This window comes from Ochotona curzoniae, unplaced genomic scaffold, assembly GCF_017591425.1.
Source record: "Ochotona curzoniae isolate NIBS_2020 unplaced genomic scaffold, NIBS_Ocur_1.0 patch35, whole genome shotgun sequence".
NCBI classification, from domain to species: domain Eukaryota; kingdom Metazoa; phylum Chordata; class Mammalia; order Lagomorpha; family Ochotonidae; genus Ochotona; species Ochotona curzoniae.
In genome coordinates, this window is record NW_024466917.1 from 129,154 (window position 1) to 152,955 (window position 23,802).

A 23,802-nucleotide genomic window follows, 5' to 3' on the forward strand; every position below is an offset into this window, starting at 1 on the left:
GGGCTCTTGCACCAATGGGAAGACCTGGAAGAAGCTCCTTGCTCCTGGCTTCTGACCAGCCCAGTTCTAGCCAGTACAACCATTTGGGGAGTGAATCAGGAGATAGCAGATTCTCTCTCTCTCTCTCTCTCTCTCCCGCTCTCTCTTTCCCCTAATTTTGACCTTAAAATAAATAAATAAATGTTTAACCTAGCACAATACCAGGCAGTACTAGGCATGCTTTCTGTTCTCCTTAAGTAACGGCCCCTGCCCTTCCCCCATGCAGAGCACAGGGAGGGGATCAGGAAGCCCGTCCTGGGATGAGGGGAGCCACTTGCTGGGTGAGAAGATGGGAGTGGAGTTCTGAAAAGGAGAAAGTTGGATAACAAATAAACAAACAGCAGAATAAGCAGAGCAAATAAACAAACACACACATGAGCCTCCTGTGAAGTGGCAGGTAGGGCCCCTTGCTCCGTCAGACCCCCAGCCCCCTCAGCTGGGGAACAATCATGACTCCATTTCACAGGCCAGAATACAGAGGCCAGGGCTGGCACTGTGGTATACAGTAGGTTAAGCGTCCCATATAGGTACAGTGGAAGTCCCGCCTGCTCCACCTCCAATCCAGCTCCCTGCTGGTGTGCCTGGGAAAGCAGTGGAGGATGGCCTAGGTCCTTGGGTCCCTGTACCAGGAAAAAGTTCCTGACTCCTGGCGCCTGGCTCTCGGCTCTCGATTGGCTCAACTCTGGCCATTGAGGCCAAGTAGTTGTTCAAAGATCTATGTGTCTCTCCTTCTCTCTGTGTAACTCAGCATTTCAAATAAAAATCAATAACATTTAAAAAAAATAAAGTGGAAGGAAGAAAAAAAAGAAATAAAGGAAAGAACGGAGGGAAGGAAGGAAGGAGAAAAGAGAAGAGAGAAGAAAAGGAAAGGGGAAAAAAGAAAAGAAAGGAAAAGAAAAAAAGGAAAAGAAAAGAAAAAAGAAAGAAAAGAAAAGAAAAAGAAAAGAGAAGAGAAGAGAAGAAAAGAAAAGAAAAGAAAAGAAAAGAAAAGAAAAGAAAAGAAAAGAAAAGAAAAGAAAAGAAAAGAAAAGAAAAGAAAAGAAAAGAAAAGGAGGCCCAAGTCGTGCTGTGAGTCCTCGCCCGGAGCAGGCATGGGCACCCACGGCCGGTGCCCGGGGACAGAAGGGCTGCAGGGCGATGCGCTGGACCGCGAGTGGGACCTGGTGTGTCCAGCAGCGCCGCCCAGGCTGAGCGGCGGCCGAGCTGACCAGGCGCTTCCCGGCCCCATAAAGCGCAGGAGGGCGGCGCTCGAACGCCGTTTTATGGGGGCCCGCTTTGATTCCCGGGCTCGGCGAGGCGCGAGGGCCGAGCCCTCCAAGCTCGTAAACGCCTGGGCCGCCAGCTCCCTCCCCGGCTCCGCGGGCCGACATATAAGGCACGGGGCGACGTGGGGACTCCAGCCTGCCGCTGCCCTCGCCGCCGCCACCACCATGTCCTGCTTCTCGTCCCGCCAGAGTTCCGCCTGCGGCGTCCGCGCCTTCAGCTGCGCCTCGGCCTGCGGACCCCGGCCCGGACGCTGCTGCATCACCGCCGCCCCCTACCGCGGCATCTCCTGCTACCGCGGCCTCACCGGGGGCTTCGGCAGCCGCAGCGTGTGCGGGGGCTTCCGCGCCGGCTCCTGTGGGCGCAGCTTCGGCTACCGCTCGGGCGGCGTGTGCGGGCCCAGCGCGCCCTGCATCACCACAGTGTCTGTCAATGAGAGCCTGCTGACGCCCCTCAACCTGGAGATCGACCCCAACGCGCAGTGCGTCAAGCACGAGGAGAAGGAGCAGATCAAGTGTCTCAACAGCAAGTTCGCTGCCTTCATCGACAAGGTCGGTGTCCTGGAGCGCGCCCTGCCTGCGCCCACACTCTGTGCCCAGGGTAGAGATGGGATTTCCTAGGCTGGTGAAACAAAAGGACATGGGGACCCCTGATGCTTGATCTGATCATTTTAGCTGGCGAGGTCCCTTAGCGTTAAATAACGGATGATCCCTTTGGTGAGAAAAGTCATCCCCTTTTGTGTCAGCTTCCATCCTCACCCTTGGGTGGAGAAAATTCCACTGGGTACCAACCTCTCTAGCATTGCTCTAATCTCCCACTTTATAAAAATATGTATTTATTTGAGATACAGAACGAGCTCCTGTCCTGGTCCACTGCTGAAATAACTACAAAGGGCCAGGATTGGGGCCGGGACCCGGTCAATTCAAAACCAGCAGCCAGGAACTCAGTCCAGGTCTCCTGTGTGCATGGCAGGAGCCCGTCACTTGGTCCCTCCCCATGACTTCCCAGAGTCCACATGAGCAGAAAGCTGGAGCCAGGTCTTGAACCCAGCCCAGCAATGCCACATAGGTGGTAGGGCGCCACAGCCAACATCTAGTCCACTAGGCTAAGCTTGCACCTGTCGCATTGTGCGTAAAAAGATTACAGCCGAGGTTCAAGGCTGCTCAGACATTTTCTCCTAGAATGTAATGTTTCGTGACTTTTCCTTACGTATGCCAAGGGATGCTGGTTTCACAGCTGTGGTGGCAATGCAAAGCTATCCCTTTAACCACAGGCTGAAGTGATGACCACATCTGTCTGTTAGATAAGCCACAAGTACAACCCTGAGCTCAGAAGGGAGGCTGTTGAGAACCGCTGTTGCCAGTCTGTTCCTTTGAGTGCATGCAGAAGACGAGGCAGGCCAGGGGTGGCCAAGCACCTGCCCAAGGACCACAGAGAGCAGATGGCAGAGCAGAGCTGGGTATCTGGGCTCTCATGAGCCCTCCCTCCCCCCCGCCCAGGGTCCTGGCTGCACTACTCCCTTCCAAGGCAGGCCCTCCTCGGCAGGCACCAACCACACCCTGGAAAAGTGACTGAGGAGTGAAGCTTGGAAGGGCCTGGTCCATTAGCAGGTGCCATGGCCAGCTCCTCCACAGAGACCCTGGGCGGTGACTTCTCCTCCTGTGTGTGACCCAGTGTAAGAGCTGACCATCACCTTGAAAAGGAAGATGGAGGCCAAGGCACCTTGAGACCCGGGCAAGCAAGACACCAGCTGAGACCCACACACAGACTCCACTTTTTTTTTTTTTAAGACTTATTCGTTTTTTATTGGAGCGGCAGATATGCATAATGAGAAGGAGAGACAGAGAGATAAATCTTTCATCTGCTGGTTCACTCTCCAAGTGGCCACAGTGGCCAGAGCTGAGCTGAGCCAAGAGTCAGGAGCCGCTTCCGGGTCTCCCAGGCCACAGGGTCCCAAGGCTTTGGGTCATCCTCGACTGCTTTCCCAGGCCACAGGCAGGGAGCTGGATGGGAAGAGGACAGCCAGGACATGAACCAGTGCCCATATGGGATCCCAGTGCATGCAAGAGGGGATTTAGCTACTGAGCCAGGCCCTAGATTCCACTTCAGTAAGCCACATCTTGGGTGCGCCCAAGGATGCCAAGGACCCCAGAGCTAACTGGGAGCCCTGTCCACTGCAGCTAGAACATGTGCAAATTGAGAAATGGAGGTCAGGGAGCCTGATCTTGCTGGGGAAGGGGATGGGGGCAACATCCTTCCTGCACAGTGTATCACGCCATTGCCGGAGTGACTCCCAGGTCAGGCTGGCACACCTCGACCCCTGTGGGCCTCACTATGCTCTTAAACCTCCACTGGGGCTTGGGACACTGTGTCCAGCATGTAGATGTGGGCCACTCAGGATAACCTGTAATGTTCCCAGCCCTTTTCAGGGCTGTAGCAGCCTAAGAAGCCCCTTTAGCCCTGACCACCCATCACCAAGGCCCCAAGGTGGGTGCTGCTGATGTCCTTCCTACAGGAAGCCCTCCCTGACTGCCACTAACCCCTCCACAGCCCAGAGCCTCTGTTTCTCATTCAGCCATTGCAGGCCACAAGATAGACAGAGCTCTGCCCATGCACCGTCAGGCCAGAAGAGGCTAGCAGGTGCCATTCCCCCAGTTGCTATGCATCTCACTGCCAATTCTTGTAATGCCCCTAAGCTCTGTTCTAGGGAAGACCAGGCTGCCAGTCCTTCTCGCTGATTCTCCTCCTTGCTCCACCCCCTGGCAGGTGCGCTTCCTGGAGCAGCAGAACAAGGTCCTGGAGACCAAGTGGCAGTTCTACCAGAACCGCAAATGCTGTGAGAGCAACCTGGAGCCGCTGTTCAGCGGTTACATCGAGACCCTGCGGCGGGAGGCCGAGTGTGTGGAGGCCGACAGCGGGCGGCTGTCCTCAGAGCTCAACCACGTGCAGGAGGCACTGGAGGGCTACAAGAAGAAGTGAGTGCAGCTTGGAGCAGGGTTTGGAGAGCCAAGATATAGAGTTGAACAGCAGGGTAGATTTGGGTCAGACCACAAGAAGAACTTCCTGACAGGAAGAAGGTGGTGACAGGAAGCCTGGGGCAGGGCGTTTGGAGAGTCACATCATCGTGTGGTTATTGCATTCATTCAACAAACATGGAGCAAGGGGGAAATGAAGGAGGAAGAAGGTTGGGGGGTTGGTCCTCAAAGCTAAGACACAGCTTCGGGGCCCCAGAGACTTCCAACCCAGAGAAGGACCTTGGGCCGCCCCCCCCCCACCTATGTCAGAAGCCAGGGTCTGTGTGAGCCATCAGAGGTAAGAGGTGCCTCAGTCCCTCCCAGCACAACTTCTTCTGACTGTGTGACCCTGACACACACACACACACACACACACACACACACACACACACACACACTCCGAGGCATGCAGTTACTGGCAGGTGTCCACATGGGCTTCTTTCCCTTGCTCCTTCTCAAAGCTCAATCTCATGTGCTCCGTCCCCAGGTACGAAGAAGAGGTGGCACTCAGGGCCACCGCTGAGAATGAATTCGTGGCACTGAAGAAGGTAAGGGACCCTGGCGTCTTCATCCCTCCTCCCACCAAGACCTAGCCTGGCTTGCTGGGGACCCACCCCCCAGAGCGAGCACTGCCAAGTCTGCCCCAAGCTCCACCTACCACACCCCACCCCTAGGTGTTCCCTATCACCAGGGTGAGCACCCATGACTGCTTGCTGGAATGTGCAGGTGGGAACAGCAAGAACAGGGGCCCATGGCCCGCTGAGGTGAAGGCCAAGGCTATTGTGAAGGAAGGAGACCCAGGGCTCAAGGGCCAGAGTCAAGGCCTGAACCTCAGCTGACCACTGCTGCAGGTTTCGTACCATGAGATGCCCGGGTAGAGGAGGAAGGGTACCACTGGCATCAAGCTAAGTCCTGAAGAGCATGCAAGGCGCAGCTTCTAGAAGGACCATCCTGGAGAAGGATCTGGAAACCGGAAACCACTAATCCCCCTCCCCCTTCCCTCCCTCTCCCAAACCTGTGCCTCACCCTGCTATAAGAAAGCCACCCCGCGAAGCACTGGGATAAACCCCAAGAGGGGTCCCAGGGGCAACTGTTGGTTCAGCCAGATGGGGTGGCCTGCTCCCAGATGGCAAAAATGAAGTTCCCTGCCCAAGTGTCACATGCGAGCTACCCACCCCTCCATCCTGCAGGACGTGGACTGCGCCTACCTCCGCCGCTCGGACCTGGAGGCCAACGTGGAGGCGCTGACCCAGGAGATCGACTTCCTGCGGCGACTGTATGAGGAGGTGAGGAGGACATGAGGTGGACATGGACATTGGAAGGGACATGTCAACCTCACGGCTTCTGACCCCCACAGCAAGGTGGGAGGGGGAGTGTGCAGAGCTGAAAGAGAGAGAGAGGAAAGGACTTCAGGCAGGCAGGCAGGCAGGGGCTTGTTCTGCTCCCCCAGGGAACTCCAAGCATCCTGGTGGTTCTGCAGCTCAGTATTGGGGTGGGGAGAACTGTAGGTGGCAGCGTTGTCTGAGGAAGGAGAAAGGGGCAGGGAAGGGTTATGAGAGAGGCCACAAAAGATGGCGCTGTGTCCCCCGCCCCCTGCAGGAGATCCGCGTCCTCCATGCCCACATCTCAGACACCTCGGTTGTGGTCAAGATGGACAACAGCCGGGACCTCAACATGGACTGTGTCATCGCTGAGATCAAGGCTCAGTATGACGACATTGCCACCCGCAGCCGGGCTGAGGCTGAGTCCTGGTACCGCAGCAAGGTGAGCAGCACAGGATGTGACAGTGGGAGGGACAAGGAGAAAGGCTGGGGTTCTGGTCCCTGAGGAGGCTGATGGCCTTCAGCAGGGCAGGGCTGCTGTGCATCAGTGTACCTGCTGAGTGTGTGGGTGAGTGCACCTGCTGAGTGTGTGGGTGAGTGCACCTGCTGAGTGTGGGTGAGTGCACCTGCTGAGTGTGTGGGTGTACCTGCTGAGTTTGTGGGTGTACCTGCTGAGTGTGTGGGTGCACCTGCTTCATATGGGTGTACCTGCTGAGCGCTGTTCCTTCTGAGTCACCCTGGCAATGTGCTGAGCCTTGGGGGCTCCTGCTCTTCCCCTCAGTGTGAGGAGATGAAGGCCACGGTGATCCGGCACGGGGAGACCCTGCGCCGCACCAAGGAGGAGATCAACGAGCTGAACCGCATGATCCAGAGGCTGACGGCCGAGGTGGAGAACGCCAAGTGCCAGGTAAGGCTCAGTGTGTACCAGGGCCAGAGTGATGGGCCACCCCAGTGTCACACAGGACACCTGTGCCCTAGGGGAGTCCATTGTGTTGTCTGGCCAGTTTGCAAGACTGGAGTCCCAGTTCCTGATCACTCAGGGGCCTGGGTGGTAGGTGTCCCTGGCCAAGTGGGGGAGCCTGGACCCATGTAGGACATAGAGGGAGAGTCCCAGGGGTCAGAACCTACCCTGTTTTCTCCTGGATTCCCAGAACACCAAGCTGGAGGCTGCTGTGAGCCAGTCTGAGCAGCAGGGCGAGGCGGCCCTGAGCGACGCCCGCTGCAAGCTGGCAGGGCTAGAGGAGGCCCTGCAGAAGGCCAAGCAGGACATGGCCTGCCTGCTCAAGGAGTACCAGGAGGTGATGAACTCCAAGCTGGGCCTGGACATTGAGATTGCCACCTACCGCCGCCTGCTGGAGGGCGAGGAGCACAGGTGAGAGCCTTACCTGTGTAAGGGTCTCTAATGTGCTCCCCAGGTTGTATTGCACGCTTGGAAACTCCAGGACAATATGCTTGTTATTTACATCTAATTTGCATCAAGCTTTCCCCACCCATGTGCTCCCTGCAACTAATTCTTGTCTCTTTGTTCTGCCCAAGGTTGTGTGAGGGCGTCGGAGCCATCAATGTCTGTAAGTAGTTGCCCCTGTGGTCCTTGGACCTCATGGGATCTGGGATGGACACACGTGGACTTCAATGGTCAGATGGGAAATGGTCCAAATGTGCAGGCCATGTGAGCTCTGTCCACACCACTGCAGCTCTGCCCTTGTCCTATGAATGGAGCCAAGGCAGCAAGGCAGTTTTGAAATTAACACAGCAGGTGCCCCTGAGTCCCAAGCAGCATGCAGCAGCCAAAGCCAGCCCACCGATAAAGGAGGCACAGGCACGGTTATGGGAAAGTGGTTTGCTAGCACCATCATTCTAGGGAGAACCTGAGCTATGGGCACTCAGCACACTCTGGGATGACCGCGAGAAGAAGAGCCCAAGCGCTGTGTATGCTGGACAGGGGGAAATGGGATGCCAGGAAAGGGTGGCGGGGCTCTAGCCGGCAAGGAGGGGCTGCACCTGGCACGTAACGGACCCTTCCCCCTCCCTCCGCAGGTGTCAGCAGCTCCCGAGGTGGGGTCGTATGTGGGGACCTGTGCGTGTCGGGCTCCCGGCCAGTGACGGGCAGTGTGTGCAGCGCCCCCTGCACCGGGAACGTGGCCGTGAGCACCGGCCTGTGCGCGCCCTGCGGTCAGAGCTGCGGCAGTGGCCGCTCGGTGCGCTTCGCATAATGCCCCCACCCTGCCTCCCGCGAGCTCGCAGTCCCCGCCCCTGCGTGCCAGTGTGTGTGTGTCTGTCTGCCTGCGGCATCGCAGACCTCCAAAGGACCGTCCCCCACCCAGGCTTGAAGAGGAAGAGCCCCCCCCAACGCCACTCCGTGCACCTGGCTGCGGTCCCGCCTGCCATGCAGTCTTGCCTCTCTCCCTGCTTCAACATTTCGCCCCTGATGGCCGAGGAAGCCCTCAAACTTGACAGTTCCCTGGAGATTTCAGTCCCCACCAGGGCTGCTCTAGGTATCTGGAGGCCCCTGGCTTCCAACGGACAAACCGGTCCAGAACTCCAGGATGTGTGGGCGCATCGCCCGGTGTGACTCCTCTGCTTTGGAAGCCCAGCTTTGGTGCTGGTGGTGCCGCTTCCCTCGTACATTCTTCCTGGAGGGGGGGTGCCTACCCCTGCTAGGACTCCACATTTCCAATAAAGCTCCTACTGTGCTCTGATCTTCTCACCTTTGTCGTGCTTTCCTGGCCTTTCTGCCCAGGCCCAACCTGGCTGAAGATCCACAAAAGAGGTCCCTCTCATCCCGTCCTGAAGGATGCAAGGGATGGGCTGTGGACCGTCCCCAACCCAGACACACGGGGTCGGAAGAGGAACGCGGCAAGCCAGCAGGAGAAGGGCTGCTGATGTCACCCTGACTCCTGGCCAGCTGTTGGCAACCAGATCCTCTCCTCTCACCTCCACCAGTATAGGCAAATGTCCGGCTCTCTCTCTTCACCACAGGAAATCAACATACCCCTGCTTGCCACAGCCACCTCCTGCCCAGCACCCATTACATGTGCTGCCATGGTCAGGCCCTGGCACCAAACGCCCAATACTGGGTCCTCCATAGCAGGCCCTGACACGTGAAGCCCACTGAAGTCTGAGCTTAACACACAGATGCATCCCCACCCATAGGGATCCAGAGCGACAGCCCAGTACCCTGCCCTGCCTGAGACTTAGATGTGAAACACACACACACACACACACACACACACACACAGGTACACACATCAGACATGTGCATAGAAGCATACATGCATACGTATGTACTTGCAGACACACAAATGCACACATGTGCAGACATGCACATACTACCATGGATACATGAATATACACGTACACGCATGTTCGCACACATGCAGACACACACTCAGACACATCCACAAACACCTACAGATGTGTACACACATATACACACACCTGCACATGTACACACACACACAAGTGCACACACACATTTCCTCTCCCACCCAGACACACACATACTAGCCAGTGTCCTAGACCCCAGGGCCCAGCCTGGTAGAAAGCCAGGCAGATGCAGCAGCAGGAAGGACCCAGGGCCGCTGGGGTGGGAACCGGCCAGGCCACAGAGGCCCGGCCCAGGTCAGCTGAGTGTCAGTGGTCTTCTCACCCCATGAGGGAGGCACCTGGCAGCACAGAACCGGACCAGGGAGTGGGAACAAGGAGAGGCCTGCAACTGCCCAGTCAGTGTGCATGACAGCCTTGGAGCAGTGACCCTTGTCACCTCCCACACATGAGGCCAGCCCCAACCGTGGGAGTCCCCTTCTCCTGTCCCACCCCACTTCACTCATCCTAACAAAGCACAGACACAGGCATGGGTGCTCCAGGCTTCAGGAAGTGGCAGCTTTATTGGAAGTCTCTCCAACACCCACACTCTTGTTAGAACCATCCCACAGTCCTGGGGCTGGGAGGTGGGACAAAGGGGACATGCGTCTCTGCAGAGCTAGGCTCAGTTGTAGATGTTTCTGCGGGCCTTAAGGGTTCCGGGTCCCCCAGCACTGGAGAAGCTCAGGGCATTGCTGCCCATGGTTCCCCTGAAGGTCAGCCCGCTCCCGTGGCCACCACCACCAGTGGCATTCAGCAGGGCTGGGGAGAGAGATGGGAACAGAACTCTGTAAGTGCCATGCTTCCACCAGGGACCCTCCCCCTTTGCTCCAGCCCTCCATTCTCTACTCCACCTCTCACTCCCAGGCCCACCCAAGAAGAACCTCCCAACCCCACCCACCCACAACACCCAGCTGCCCTTCTCAACACTCATCCCCATTTGGATGACCCAGGGACCAGAGGCTGGGCTGCAGCCAAGGACTTACAGATGTTCAAGGCTCCTGCTCCATCTCCCTGCATCCTGGGGACAGAGGACAGAACTGTGAAAGCAGCTCTCCCTTGCACGGTTTCCACCTTCCTTCCTATCCCAGTCCCTCCAGGCAACCTTCAGCAAAGGAAGCCAAGGAAAGCTGGGCTCCTTGGAGCCCTTCTACCCACTGGCCACAGGACCTTGGCCTCAGTCCTGCCACATCCCAGCTGCAAATTGAGCCTGACCACAGGTCCAAGGTCATGAGCTTGTTCATGAGGGGCAAATAACGTAATATACCCAAGGCCCTGGGCATACAAGGACTTGACAAATGCCTGCCACATTTGTTACACAGGAAAGTTCATGGAAAGTACATATTGGGAAAAACTGGGCATGGAATGCAACATTCTCCACACCCAAACACATTCATCTTTCACTACACTTTTCATAAACTTTCCTGAGTCCCCTCAGGCATGTGCAGCAGTCTGCCTTCCCTTCCAGGTTGGTAATAACCTAAGAGTGAGTCATCGCTGTATCTCCAGTCCCTAGCTCCAGGCCCGGTGGGCTATGGCACATTTTGACACAATGAGCGAGCTGTTGACCAATTGAACGCAGCTCCAGTGGACTTAGGAGAGGGGCTAGGTGGGGTAGCTCGGAGCAGATCAAGGTCAGAACCAGACATGCCATGGAAACAACTCTGTCCCAGGTGCTGGCGTTGTGGTGCAGCACATTAAGCTGGTGCCTACAATGCCCACACCCCAGGTGAGCACCAATGCAAGTCCCAACCTTTCCACTTCTGATCCAGCTTCCTGCTGATGTACCTGGGAAAGCAGTGGAAGATGGCCCCAGTGTGTGGGCCCCCACCCCAGCGAGGAAGACAAACTCTCCGTCTGCGATGGCGACCATGTTTGTTTTGTGACTCAGCCCTGTTTGCCACTAAGCTCTTGGCTAGAGGGGCCCGTTGCTCACCTCAACAGACCCGAGTGCAGAGGGTGGAGCAGAGCCCAAGGGCAAGGGACTCATTTGCTGGAAGTTTCCAGGCTGCTTGTTCAAATGGGTTCTGCAAGTGCTGGGAGCTGCCAGCAGTTGGGGGTGGAGAAGTGAGTGGGAGCAGAGGAGATAGTATGTCGGCTGCTGTCAGGCAGCAGCTGTATAACCAAATGCACTGTAAGGGGCCAGCACTGTAAGGCAACAGCGGAAGCCACCACTTGTCCACTTGTGACACCAGCATTATGTGAGAGCCAACTCAAATTCTAGCTACTCCACTTTCAACCAAGCAGCCTGCTGATATGCCTGGGAAAGGCAGCGGAAGATGGTTCAAGTGCTGGGGCTTCTGCACGCAGGAGAAACACCCAGAGAAGTGCCTGGCTCCTGGTGCATGCGCACTCTCTCTGCCTTTCACACAAATACATCTTTTTAAAAATTCTGATACATCTAAAGAACCAAGAAGGAGAAGATATGAGTACCCAAAGCTCTAATGATTCCTGCACTTCTTTTCTTCTCATTCTCAGTGGGTTTTTGTTTTGTTTTGTATTTTATGTGTGTGTGTTGTGTGCTTATGTTTATACTGATCACCTTGCCCTCTTAAAGTTGGCCTCCCCTATTGTCTGAGTTTTGGACCACAAACCTTGAACCTACCCTCGGTTCAACGCAGTGTCATTCACCCCTCGGGGACATTGGACACCTCTATGGCATCGTGGAAGAGGCCAGGCTCAGGGAGCAGCTCACCCAGGCCCTGGCTTGCGAGGTAGACCAGTAACACCTGACTTGCTTGCCTGAGTGTGCTCTGAGGACCAAGTCAGGTGACCCTGCTAACAGCCATGCACCAGGAGGGGATGCCATCCTTCCCCCTTCCCCCACTAATGTCTATACCACGCATCTGTCCTTCTAGTAGATCACCTCAGAAAGGACAAATCAGCAGGTGTCAGCTCTATGTTCCCAGCACCGCCCACCCTGGTGCCCATCACAGCAGGAGAGGCGCATAGAGATTGAATGACCAGCAAACCCGGGCTCCACCCCAAACCCAACCCCAGGATGCCTTTCCCAGCTCCCTGCACCTGCTCTCCTCGCCCTCCAGCAGCTTGCGGTAGGTGGCGATCTCCATGTCCAGGGCCAGCTTCACGCTCATCAGCTCCTGGTACTCACGCAGCTGCCGTGCCATGTCCTGCTTGGCCCGCTGCAGGGCGGCCTCCAGCTCCTCCTGCTTGGCACGGGCATCCTTGAGGGCAGTCTCCCCATGCTCCTCGGCCTCAGCAATGGCGGCTTCCAGCTTGGCACGCTGTAGGAGTGGGTGACACTGTAAGCCAGCGGGGCAGGGCTCAGCTTACTCTACCTTCTTCGTGCCTGGCCATCCTTTAGCGGACTTCACTGGCACCAGGGAAACCCAGGACATTCACACAGGTTTGGACAGCCGATGCCTCCATCCTGATCCTGGCTCACCCACTTTCTGACCTTCTTACCCTGGATGAGTTAATTCTTCCAAACCAAAATCTCTTCTTTTCTAAAAGGGTAACAGTCACCGTGTCTATCTCATAGGAATAAAGCAAGAATGAAATGAGCTTGCCACAGGGCTCAGCACACAGCAAATGCTTAATAGATGCTATTAGAATGTACGGACGCCCAGTCTCCCAGCTCCAGGCTACAAGTGCTCCAGTGCCATTAGCTTCTAGCTGAGTCTCCAAATGCCTGGCACCATGCCAGGACCAGAAGTCACCTTGCAAACGGAAGCCAGTTAGGGACACACTCGGGACAGGACCCACAGAGCAGAGGAACCCTGCTCCTTTGCACCTGTTTCAGACATCACAGAGACAGGATCCACGATCCACGGACCTGCACCCGTGACAGCCTTGAGTATCAGCCACTCACTCACTGCCTTGGGGCTCTCCTATCCCATGCCCTATGCAATTTAGCCCAGAGAGCTGCCGTCAGCAGCCTTCCAGCCCAGGACTCCTCCTCCCTCTTAACTCAGAACCTGCCTTCCTTTCCAGCCCTCCTAGCTCACCTCACTCTCCACTGACCTCTGCCCTTTGACCTGGCCCTGTCAACACTGGTACCCCTGAGCCAGGATCACCCCCCCACACCGCTTCCCCTAGAAATCTCTCCCTCCTGTTGCATCTCCAAGGGGGTCCTCCTTGTGGCAGACACCCCAACTCTGGGGCCTGGCTCTGCACCTGTACGGGAAAGGGCGTGCCAGTCCTGGAACTCATGATTCTGTATCTCCCTGGGGGCCTGGAAGATGGCCCACCTCACCGGGTGACTCACAGCCCTGCATCTCAGCCAGCTGGTAAACAAGCCAGCAGGGCCCCAAGGCAGGGTCTCCTCAATACCTCCAAGCTGAGCTTCCAGCAAAGCGCAGCCCCCACCCATAAAGTCTTTGAGACTTGCCCTGCCCCGATACTGTGGGGCAGGTGCACAGGCAGAAGCAGTGAACCACAGGCTGCTCTAGGGGCACTTGTGGTATATTAAGTGTAGGTAGGCATAGTGCAGAACTTATGCTAAGACAGAAAACCTCAGAGAGGGAAAGGGGCTTCTGAGAACGGCAGTTGGGCAGCTGCCATGGTGGCTGGGCATCTGAGGAAGCCACCTCCAAGAGGCATTGTGGTTTTTTGTTTTGTTTTGTTCATCTGAAACCCCAGCACTGGGTCAGGAGTGGCCATGGGGGTCCATGTTCCGGGTCAAGGAGACAACAGGTGCCCAAGTCTTGGAGAATGAACATAATTGACAATGAACAGCAAGATTCTGGAAGCTGGTTACTGGCGGAGTGGACAGAGTGAAGGAAGCGGGGTTGGGGGTCAGGGGAGGGAGACAGGGCCTCATGAGGGTTACAGTCTCTACTGGCCTCAGATTCCCCTGGAATCTGGGTGCTTTCAGGTGCAAGCAGGATGCTGGTATCTGATACGGCTCTACCCCTCCCTGTGTCCCTAGGCGACTCTCCCCTGGGTCCAGCCTCTGCTCCTCCATCCAGAGCCCAGCACGGCATAGGCCAGCAGCCTCTCCTGTGCACCCCCACCACGGCGGGAGCAGCGAGGAGGCGGACTCATGCACACCTGGTTCTTGACCCCGTCGATCTCAGCCTGCAGCCTCTGTATGGCGCGGTTCAGCTCGGCGATCTCGCTCCGGGTGCTGCGTAGATCACCCCCGTGTTTCCCCGCCTGGGCCTGGAGGTTCTCAAACTGCAGAGTCAGACACACGGAGGTGAGCCACACCAATGACAGGTGGCCTGCCCCTCTCCCAGCCAGCTTCACTGACACCAGGCCACTGGGCGGCAGGTGCCACTGACCACCTGCCTTTGTACCACACAGTTGCTAGAAGGCTGAGACCCTCGCCTGCCCGGTAGCCCCCTTGCCAGCACCACCTACTTCACAGATGAAGACTTGAGTCCCACTGGCCAGAGACCACACAGCGAGTCACAAGGGCTTAAGGAGGGCCTGGACCCAGGGGTCCTTCTCTTCACACCTGTGCTCTCGCCCACAACCACGGGCCACCCTCCACCTTTGCACACACCTCTTGCTTAAAGCACCCTCCTCCCCTGCTTTACCCAGTGCCCCCTCCTACACCTTCACCACCTGTACCATTGGCTATCTATCTCCATGGCAACAGTCTAAAGCCCTGGGACTCAGGATCTAGTTCTCACTCGTGTTCTAGCTGAGTGGAATTAGATGAAGCGTGTAACATCTCTGTGCCTCAATTTTCCCATCCTTAAAATGGGAACCATCATGGTGCTGACCTTACAGAGCTGCGCTATGGAGCCAATGTGTCCATACAGAGGAGAACAGTGGGCACACTGCCTAGGCACCACACGAGAACTCCAACAGTACTAAGTCTCAGCCTAAGTTCATGTCCTCCACTCAGCTCTCCCTTCCCTCGGCCAGTTCCTGCAGGTTGGGGTCACCCTGGGGCTGCCCTCTGACCTGCTCATTCTCTCCTCCCTCCTCAAGCACCAGAGTGTGGCGGCCCAGGCCCAGCCATGGCACCTGCCAAACTGTGAGACTCCAGGCTCCAGGCTGGAGACAAGGAGGAAGGCAAGCTGCTACAGCCACAAAGGGCCTGATGGAGGAGGGGAAATGCCCCAAGCAGCGTCACACCTTGGTCTGGTACAGCGCCTCGGCCTCGGCACGGCTCCTCTGGGCGATGTCCTCGTACTGGGCACGGACCTCGGCGATGATGCTGTCCAGGTCCAGGTGCCGGTTGTTGTCCATGGACAGCACCACGGACGTGTCGGAAATCTGAGCCTGCAGTTCCGTCAGTTCCTGTGGGAACCAAGCATGACTCATCCCTGTGCCCACACCCCCGCCCTGCCCCAAGGTCCTTCCTTGCAGCAGGCCTGATCGCCTGGCGGCAGTATAGGACACAGACCCCCCAGCTTCCCCATCAGTCCCAGTTTCCCAGCAGAGTCTGCAGGAGGACAGGGGACAAGGCAAATGACTGTGCCACTGTGTGGTGCCCTGTGCCAGCTCCTAGTTCCAGCATGAGCCCAACTTGAAGGTGGTGGTGAAGAGAATCGTCCCACTCTACCCTGGACTGCCAGGCAGCCTTCCTGCCAGTGCCACAGGAGCAGTGCCCACCACCCACTACTGCGTGCTGAGAGGCATGGGTCTGTTCTTCTCCAAAACAGATATTCCTGGGGCTGGCACAGTGGTAAGTCAGGTAAAGTCGTCACCTGTGGTGCCAGCATCCCTTATGAGCGCCAGTTCGTATCCTGGCTGCTCCACTTCTGATCCAGCTCCCTGTTATTCTATCTGGGAAAAGCAGTCGAAGGTGACCCAAGTGCTGGTGCCCCTGCGACCACATAGAAGACTTGGAAGTTCCAGGCTCCTGAATCCTCCTGGATCCTCCTGGTCCCTGACTCCCAGCTCCCAGTTCCTGATTTGTGGCTCCTGGCTTCTGCCTGGCCCATGTTGGCCATTGTGACCATCTGAGATATGAACAAGTGAATAGAAGATCTCTCTCTCTCTCTCTCTCTCTCTCTCTCTTTCTTCTCTCTCTCTGTAACTTTGCCTTTCAAATTAAATAAATACATCTGTTTAAAAAAATAGCCTAGTAAATAAAGTCCTCACATTGCATATGCCAGGATCCCATATAGGTGCCAGTTCTAATCCCAGTGGCCCCGTTTCCCATCCAGCTCCCTGCTTGTGGCCTGGGAAAGCAGCAGAAGACAGCCCAAAGTCTTGGGACCCTGCACCCACGTGGGAGACCAGGAAGAACCTCCTGGCTCCTGACTTCGGGTCGGCTCAGCTCTGGCCATTGCAGCCACTTAGAGAGTGAATCAGCAAACAGAAAAGTCTTCCTCTCTGTCTCTCCTCCTCTCTGTATATATGACTTTTCAATTAAATAAATAAATTTTTAGAAGACAAAAAAAATAAATAAAATAGGCCCCGCTGTGTCATACACACACAGAAAACACCTGAAAAACGTAGAAGCAACGATGGTCATGGTGGCTGTGGCGATTCCATCTTGTTCCAGGAGCTCCATCTGGGTCTCCCAGGCGGGAGGCAGGAACTCAACCCCTTGAGTTATCACCTGCTATGCCCTCCCTTCCCTCCAACCTCACAGGGTGCAGGGGTGCAAGAAGCTAAAGTCAGGACTCAAAACCAGGCACTACCAGGCCAAACACCTGCCCCTCTGTTTGTCCACCAACTTTTTCAAAGTGTTCACATGACAGAGGAAGACCCCATGCAGAGACTGGATGGCTAGGGAAAGCCCAAGGGGACAGCCCTGAAACATCCACGCATGGATGTTTGGGCAAAGCCTGGACCAGGGCACAAGGGTGGGTCTGTAATGAGCCTCCAACTGGCCCAGCCTTTGCCAGATGGTTGGACCTCACCTCCCATCTGAGGCCAAAGTTTCACCCAGTTGGGAATGGTTGGCCGGGGAGGAGGGAGGGAAGGGGCGGGCTTTCGTGTGGCCTAAGGGGAAAAAGCTGGGAGCCCAGGCCAGACAGGTGGGAGGGAGAGAGTGAGAAGGGGGCACACAAAGGAGTGGCCACCCAGCCCTCCATCTTCCCGTCTTGAGCACCCCTGCCCCCTGACACCCAGTACACCTCAGCCTGGAATCCCCTGACCCTTTCCTGGTTCCCACCCCAAACCAACACAACCAAGGATACAGTCATCGTATGCCCTTGGAAGGTCCCTTGGAGACCTCACATGCTCTACCGCTCCGGCCCCCACTGAGCCCCTGAGCCCAGAGAGGAAGATGGACCAGCTTAAGGACAAGCACTGCATCCGCACAGCTCCCTGGTTAGAACAGGTCACACACCCCCAAGCTTCTCACCAGCTCATTGAGGGTCTTCAGGAAGTTGATCTCACCGTTGAGGGCGTTGGCCTTGGTCTCCAACTCCACCTTGTTCATGTAGGCAGCGTCCACGTCCTGGGGAGGGGCAGACATGGCCTCAGCACTGATTTAGTAGCTGAGAAAACAAGCCAGCCCTGCAGAACCCACCCAATTCAACACGGCACTGCTCCCAAGACACATGGTTTGTCCAGGCGGCCAGGACCCAGGCGCTTTCTCTACACTGCTAGCTCGCAGAGCAGCCGAGGCCACCTGGACAGCTCCAGAAGGCATGGATGGTCTGGGCACGTCCCTCCCTGACCCTGCCAGCTATGAGCTGTGTGGTCAGGGGCAAACCATTTCAACTCGAGTAAACCTCAACTTCCAGTCAGTCAGCAGGGGAGTGGAAAACCGTGCAGGTTCCCAGAGTTGACCAGCTCAGCCCATCTGGGACAGATGGCAGCCAATCCTGGAAGGAAGGGACTCCTTCCAGCTGCACTGCCCTAGGATTAAAACTAGGGGATTTGGGGTCCTCTTTGACCCATCCCCGGTGGCTATATGCCCACAGATGGGCCCACAATGCCAATCCATCCTTTGTGGGTAAGCCTTGAAGCAATAGGGTGTGTCACTCAAAGCCCGCTAAGAGCCCTCAGGTCCCCAACCTCAGTGTGCACAGAGAGTTCATTATGCATGAAGGTGGCTTGTTGCAACGCCTTTGCTAAGCATCTGAAGTTGATCACATGCACCTGTTGTGTAGCATGAACTGTTCTAACAGCAACGGGGCATTTTCTGCATCCAACCTGGTTCTTTAACCTTAGTTCCCAGTGGAGGTCTAGGCACCATCCAGTCACACATACACACTCAGGTCCTTCCTGTGGCTCTCCCTTCTTGTCACAGTCCAGGCCATGTTCCGGCTGCAGGTCTCACTGGCTGCTCAGTTGACAGGGCCGCCTCTCCCAGCCTGTCTGCCCCCTTACCTTCTTCAGCATCACAAACTCATTCTCAGCAGCTGTGCGCTGGTTAATTTCATCTTCGTACCTGCAGTTGATGAGGGGCAGGATGCCATGTCAGGGCTGCTGGACTCAAGGCCCCTCCCACCCAGGTGTGACATCTGCTCTCACCCCCTTCTCCATGACACACCTGGACAGCTTCAGATCTAGCTTCCTGCTAATTGTCAGGATGGCCCAAGTACTTGGGCCCTGACACTTATGTGGGAGACCCAAATAGAGTTCCAGGCTCCTGGCTTCAGCCTGGCTCCTACCCCTAACTTTTACAGCCATTTGGGTCATGGACCAACAAATGAAAGATCTCTCTGTGTCGCTCTATAACTCACTTTTCAAAAAAAACACCTTGTTGAAAAAGAAGAGGAAAGGGAGGAGAGACTAAGCCATCAGTCCAAGCCACCATCGCTGCTACAAGTCAGAGTCCACACCTGAACCCTGGCAGTTGACTCCAGAGCTCACATCTAACCACAACAGCTAACCAGCGCCCCCTACAAAGGGAGAAGGTGTCTGCAAGGCAGGAGACATGTCTGCAGGGAGACATGAAATCCAGGGTGAACCCAGCATCCCTGCCAGATGGCTCCACCTGCTCCTGCAGTGCCTCACTCCCATTCCCCAGTCTCCCCAGGAGCCAGCCCCCCTGACTCTCAGGAGGCCCTCAACAGGCAAGACACAGGGGTCAGAGCACCTTAGCCCAAGTCGGGGTTCACTGAGGGGGACCCAAAATGTGTGTGGGCAAGAACATGAACAGTGTTAGAGTCAGAGCAGCAGTCCCAGCAGCAGCAGCATCCTCAAGCAACTCCGGTGGGAAGCAATGTGCCCAGAGCGCCCAAGCTCCTCCAGGATCCCCACCCAACCCCTCACACTCTGTGGAATCCAGAGAACCATCTGAGAGGCTGTACTCAGTACCCTGCCCGCCCCGAGCTCAGTGCTGCACAGTGGCACCGAGAGGGTGCACAGCTCAGAGCTGTACCATGCACCAGGCCACTCCCCATCATCCCAATCCAGCTCCTCCTTCAGCCTCAGCCTGGAGCTCAACCTGACTCCTAGGGGAGGCGGGGTGGGGGCTCTGGGAGAGATGAAGCAGTCAGGGCACAGAGGTTGCACACACACGCAAGCATGAGTTCCTGACCATAGGGGCTGGCTGGCTACCCCCAAGCCTCCCACTGCCCGGACCTGTTTGATTGCACCTGCTATGAGATGAATCCTGTTGACTCTTACCCCAAGAGAAGTCAGGGAGGGAGGTGAGGGGCAGAGAGAGAGGTGAGGGGTGGGGGAGAAGGGGCGATACTCCACACAGAGGCCCTGTGTGCTCTGCTCCAGTCAGAGCCTGTGCCTCTGTTCCCACTGAGTCCCACAGCCATGGGCAGAGGACAGAGCGTGCCCAGTGGCTCCTGTGCAGGTGTGTCAAGCCTCAGGCTTAGGTTTGCTTTCACTGAGTCCCAGAGACCTGTCCTCCACGGCCTAATCTTCCTGGCCCTTCCCTGCCTGCCCTCAAGCTCCCATCTGACCCCCAGCCCTCCCGCCCAACATGCCCACAGTGTCCCTCCTTCCTTCCTGCATTTTTCCTTCCCACTTTGATTCCCATTCTCCTCCTGGGAATGGGTGGCCAAAAATTTGAAGTCCCCAGCTCTCACAGTGCTAGTGCTTGAGCCTCGCTGGTCTCTCACACCCCACCCAAACAAGAGAGCTGTTCTAGAATGATCTGAGAGGGTAAGGGGGTGTCCAAAGCACACCCTGCCACAGACACCTTCTAACCACATTCTCTTGTGCCAGTCTGAACTGGGCTGAGATGCTTTACTTGAGACCCAATGAGGAGCAAAGAACGCCTTGGAAACAAGCCCCAGAGGAGGCAGAGGCAGAAGACAGGAAGGGAATGTGCTAGCTTAGAGATGGCAGCTTCCAGGAGTCCCGGCCCTGAGCAGCTGCACGCTCTGACCCCTGAACCACAGAGCAGGGACTTGCAGAGTCCCAGGGGCACACTGGGGACATTACTTATTCTTGAAGTCTTCCACTGCCTCCTGCATGCTGCGCAGCTCTGCCTCCAAGCGGCCGCTATCCATTTGCAGCGCCTCCAGCTGCCCCCTCAGCCCAGCAACCTGAGCCTCCAAGATGCTGGGCAGGCAGCTGTTCTTGGCTGCGCCCTGCTCCTGCAGCAATGCCCATTTGGTCTCCAGCACCTGGTTCTGCTGCTCCAGGAAGCGCACCTGGAGAGGCCAGGGAAGAGGAGATCAGGAGGGGCCCCCAACAGCACTGTCCACTCCCCCTCTCCGCCCCGAGCAAGCTGACCCTGGCCACCCTGGCCCCTCTCCTCTGGAGAGCCATCTGAAGTCAGGAGTGTGATGCCAGCAGCAGGTTCATCGTGCGTCCCGCACATCCCCAATGGACTGTCCACAAATGCTCCATATCACCTGTTGAACAGTCTGTGGGGATCTGCCCCGCACTTGCCCCTTGCTGCCCCAGCCTGGGGCCTCTTCTCTTCCTCCTTCAGTAGCCTATCTCTCCATCCCCTGCTCTCCAAGCCCGGCCCGGGCACTGTGCCTTACCCAGGGCGAAATAAGCACCTATGGTATGCTGAGTGTTAGGGTCCCAGGGATTCTCTGAGCCCCTCCCCCTCCGTGGTGGAAGACAAAAGAGGTCTCCTGCAGTCCAGCATATCAGCGTCCTTTTACCTGGGTCCAGCCCCACCTGTACTCTCTCCCCATTCCCCCCCCCCCAAAGCCCTAATCCCAGCCAGAGTCCAGCGCAACACAGAAAGGAAAAACCTCTCCCACACGGTCCCTCCATGCCACTCCCTGCCCCAGCTGGCAACTCCTAAGGGCAGGTGCACCACTTCAGCTGGGCGGCCGCCCGCCCTTTGCCTCCAGCCTTCGTTCAGGACCCACAGCAGCTGAAGGAGCCCAGGGCTCCCTACCGCCACCACCAATCCCTGACTCCACTCAGCCCCTTCTCTGGGAAAGAGGGCCTCAGGCTCACACCCTGACACTGGTGACAAAGCTGGCCCCAGAGAGAGCGGAAGTCAGCCAGGGCAGCCGGACGGAACCTGGGCACACATTCCTGAAGCGGGGGCGGGGGGAGGACTGGGCAGCTGGCTGGAAATCAGGGCTTGGCGCTGGGGTGGGGGACAGCCGCAGGGTGATGGGAAGGGGAAGAGACCAAGGAACCGCCTTCCCTGCCACGCGAACGCAGCTCCCCACTCTCCCAGGCAGGGTACCCGGCAGCCTCACCTTGTCGATAAAGGAAGCAAACTTGTCGTTGAGGGTCTTGATTTGTTCATGCTCCTCTTGGCGCACCTGCTGGAGGGAGGGGTCGATGTCCAGTTGCAGCGGGGCCAGCAGGCTCTGGTTGAGGGTTACCTCGCGGATGCCGCCTCCCGCTGGGCCTGCAGAGGCCAAGTTCAGGGTCACCCGTGGCCGCGATGCGCCCAGGCCGAGCAGGCGCCGCGAGCTCAGGCGCACCTGCGCGCCTCGGCCCGGGGCGGCTGCGGCCGAGCGCGAGCTGAACGCCTGAGAGCCGAGGTGGAAGGACATGGTGTGGGGACCCAGCGGCGGGACTCTGAGGGCGCGCCAGGCGGAGAGCGAACTCGCTGACCTCGAGCCTCTGAGCCCCTTTTATTTGCAGGCTCGCGGGCGCGGGGCGGCTGGGCCAACACAGGTAGGGGCGGAGCTGGCCGCTGGCCGCCCAGTTCGGCCAGGCCCCCCTCGCGGGGCCGCGTTTCCTCCCCTTGGCGCCAGACGGTTCAGGGCGGGCAGGCCGAGCGCAAGCAAGCAAGGGGGGCGGCCACGGAAAACAGCGGAAGGCAACAGCCTGGGGCGGGGGTGGTGGAGGTGTGCTGGCCTCGCGGAGACCATCTAGGGAGACAGTCTGGGAAGGCTTCCCGGAGGCGGCTTAGAGAAGGATTGAATATCCGCGTTCCTGTGGCCAACAGGCGAAATCTTCTAGTCTTAGCCTAGAAAGGGTGGAAGCATACACAGACACCCAAGAATCCTCTGAGGTAAGCCTACTGTTAGAGAAAAAGGCTGAATTCTGGAGAATTTGACCCCTCTGAGGACGTTTGGCCACTCCTCTCCCTTATGTTTGGGTAGGAAGGAAATGAACGGAAGAATGACCCCATTTCCACGCCCCGCTTTCCTGGACCTCAGAAGGGCCATGTCCCTGGGGCTGAGCCTGGGCCAGGACCCTCCCCACTCACCCCCACTCACATGCCTGCCGGCTTCTGTTACACGTCTGTGGAGAAAAGAGGTGCCTGCAGCTGTCAGCACACTGCGGGTGCACACGCCCACGGCCACACCCGCACACAGATGTACTGCGGGTCTGTGAGCCTCCTCTCAGGGGGTGGCTGCGCCAGCGCGTGTGCGCGTCGGTGTGCAAGGGCTCCTGTTAGCATTCCCTCCCCCCCCCACTCCACGCCCCGCCCCCACATTTCTGTCTTAGGTTCCCCCCATTCTTGGCATCTCCCCCCACCAAGGGATGGAGGGATTCTAGCCAATGAGAGTGCTGTGCTGGAGTCGGGAGTGCTGGGCGCCGAGATCTACCTGGACACAGGCCACCCCTGCCCAGGAGCCTCCAGCCGCACCTGCCACACCCTCCACACACAGATGGATCCCGGCTCGTTTCTCCCCAGCCTTTGGCCCAAACCTGTGGCCCCACCCGATGAGCTGGCCAAGTTGTCACCGCAGACCAAGCCTGTGGGGGAGCCCTGCGAGGATGGTGAGGGGACAACATCCCTCCTGGATGGTCGACAGTTAGAAACCCCCTCGGCAGGCAAGACAGCTGGATGGTTCAACACACACACACACACCGTAAACATAGGCACACATATACACATGCACACATTTACATATGCAGATGCACGTACACGCATACACACATTTGCGCATGCCTATATATGCAGGCCCTTACACATACATATATGCGTGTACACGCAACACACATAGCTATCTGCATACACATGCGTGCTCACAGCACACGTACACAGATACATTGCAGTCTCAGCTTTAGTGCTCATTTTCTGCCACTCCAACCCCAGGCCAGGCACCACCCGTGTTCCCCTGCTGACCCCTCCCACCCCGGGCCACCTCCAGTCCCCACAGGATCCGATCTCCAGCATGGCAACCGCACCTCCTCTGTCCACCTCTCCCCACCCCACCACACATACACACACACACACACACACACACACACACACACACCATGGCAGGGCTGCCGCCCTTGACCGCGCCCCCGGGGCGTCTCAGCCTCTCCCAAGTGGCACTTTCTCCGGGCCAGCCAGCAGTGAAATCCCGCTTCCGGGCCCTGAGGCAGGGTCAGAGCAGGAAAGCGCTTGGGACAGTTCGTGCTCCGAGAAACATTTCCCCATTCCAGAGCCTGCCCAGTCCCCTCCCCTCCCCACGGCCTCTCCCTCCCGCGGGCTGGCTCCAGCCCTCACCAGCCTCCTCCTGTCTGTGCTCACTCGGGTACCCTGTCTGTGCCAGGCAGTGCATACAAACACCACCCCTCCCCTGGGGGGAGGGCTTCCTGGGGAGCCTCCGGCCTGTGAGGCCTCGGGTCAAATTCCTGGGCCGCAG

The 23,802-nt window shown here is 57.4% G+C and overlaps 2 protein-coding genes across 2 annotated transcripts; one reads left to right on the plus strand and one right to left on the minus strand.

The window, feature by feature from the left end:
• The first annotated feature begins 1,469 nt into the window (after positions 1-1,469).
• On the plus strand, positions 1,470-7,851 carry LOC121167240 (keratin, type II microfibrillar, component 7C-like). The gene is made up of 9 exons (XM_040996649.1): positions 1,470-1,853; positions 4,069-4,277; positions 4,804-4,864; positions 5,507-5,602; positions 5,916-6,080; positions 6,420-6,545; positions 6,790-7,010; positions 7,175-7,206; positions 7,676-7,851. The coding sequence occupies exons 1-9, from the start codon at positions 1,470-1,472 to the stop codon at positions 7,849-7,851; spliced, it is 1,470 nt and encodes a 489-aa protein (XP_040852583.1).
• A 1,655-nt stretch (positions 7,852-9,506) lies between these two features.
• On the minus strand, positions 9,507-21,765 carry LOC121167219 (keratin, type II cytoskeletal 7-like). Its single transcript, XM_040996618.1, has 9 exons — positions 21,463-21,765; positions 20,231-20,442; positions 18,212-18,272; positions 17,238-17,333; positions 15,053-15,217; positions 14,015-14,140; positions 12,026-12,246; positions 9,988-10,022; positions 9,507-9,763 (listed from the first exon to the last, which is right to left on the minus strand). Exons 1-9 carry the CDS (start codon positions 21,763-21,765, stop codon positions 9,627-9,629), a joined length of 1,356 nt encoding a protein of 451 aa, XP_040852552.1. The 3' UTR covers positions 9,507-9,626.
• Positions 21,766-23,802: the final 2,037 nt, after the last annotated feature.

What these genes read in the sequence shown, in the direction of transcription:
- LOC121167240 (XM_040996649.1), top strand. Translation starts at nt 1,470, where the DNA reads ATGTCCTGCTTCTCGTCCCGCCAGAGTTCCGCCTGCGGCGTCCGCGCC. An exon ending in AGTCCTGGTACCGCAGCAAG is followed by an intron (nt 6,081 to 6,419) that starts GTGAGCAGCACA and finishes TCTTCCCCTCAG; the next exon opens with TGTGAGGAGATGAAGGCCAC. An exon ending in CGTCGGAGCCATCAATGTCT is followed by an intron (nt 7,207 to 7,675) that starts GTAAGTAGTTGC and finishes CTCCCTCCGCAG; the next exon opens with GTGTCAGCAGCTCCCGAGGT.
- LOC121167219 (XM_040996618.1), bottom strand. Translation starts at nt 21,765, where the DNA reads ATGTCCTTCCACCTCGGCTCTCAGGCGTTCAGCTCGCGCTCGGCCGCA. An exon ending in AGTTTGTGATGCTGAAGAAG is followed by an intron (nt 17,334 to 18,211) that starts GTAAGGGGGCAG and finishes GCCCCTCCCCAG; the next exon opens with GACGTGGACGCTGCCTACAT. An exon ending in CTGGAGGGCGAGGAGAGCAG is followed by an intron (nt 10,023 to 12,025) that starts GTGCAGGGAGCT and finishes CTCTGTCCCCAG; the next exon opens with GATGCAGGGAGATGGAGCAG.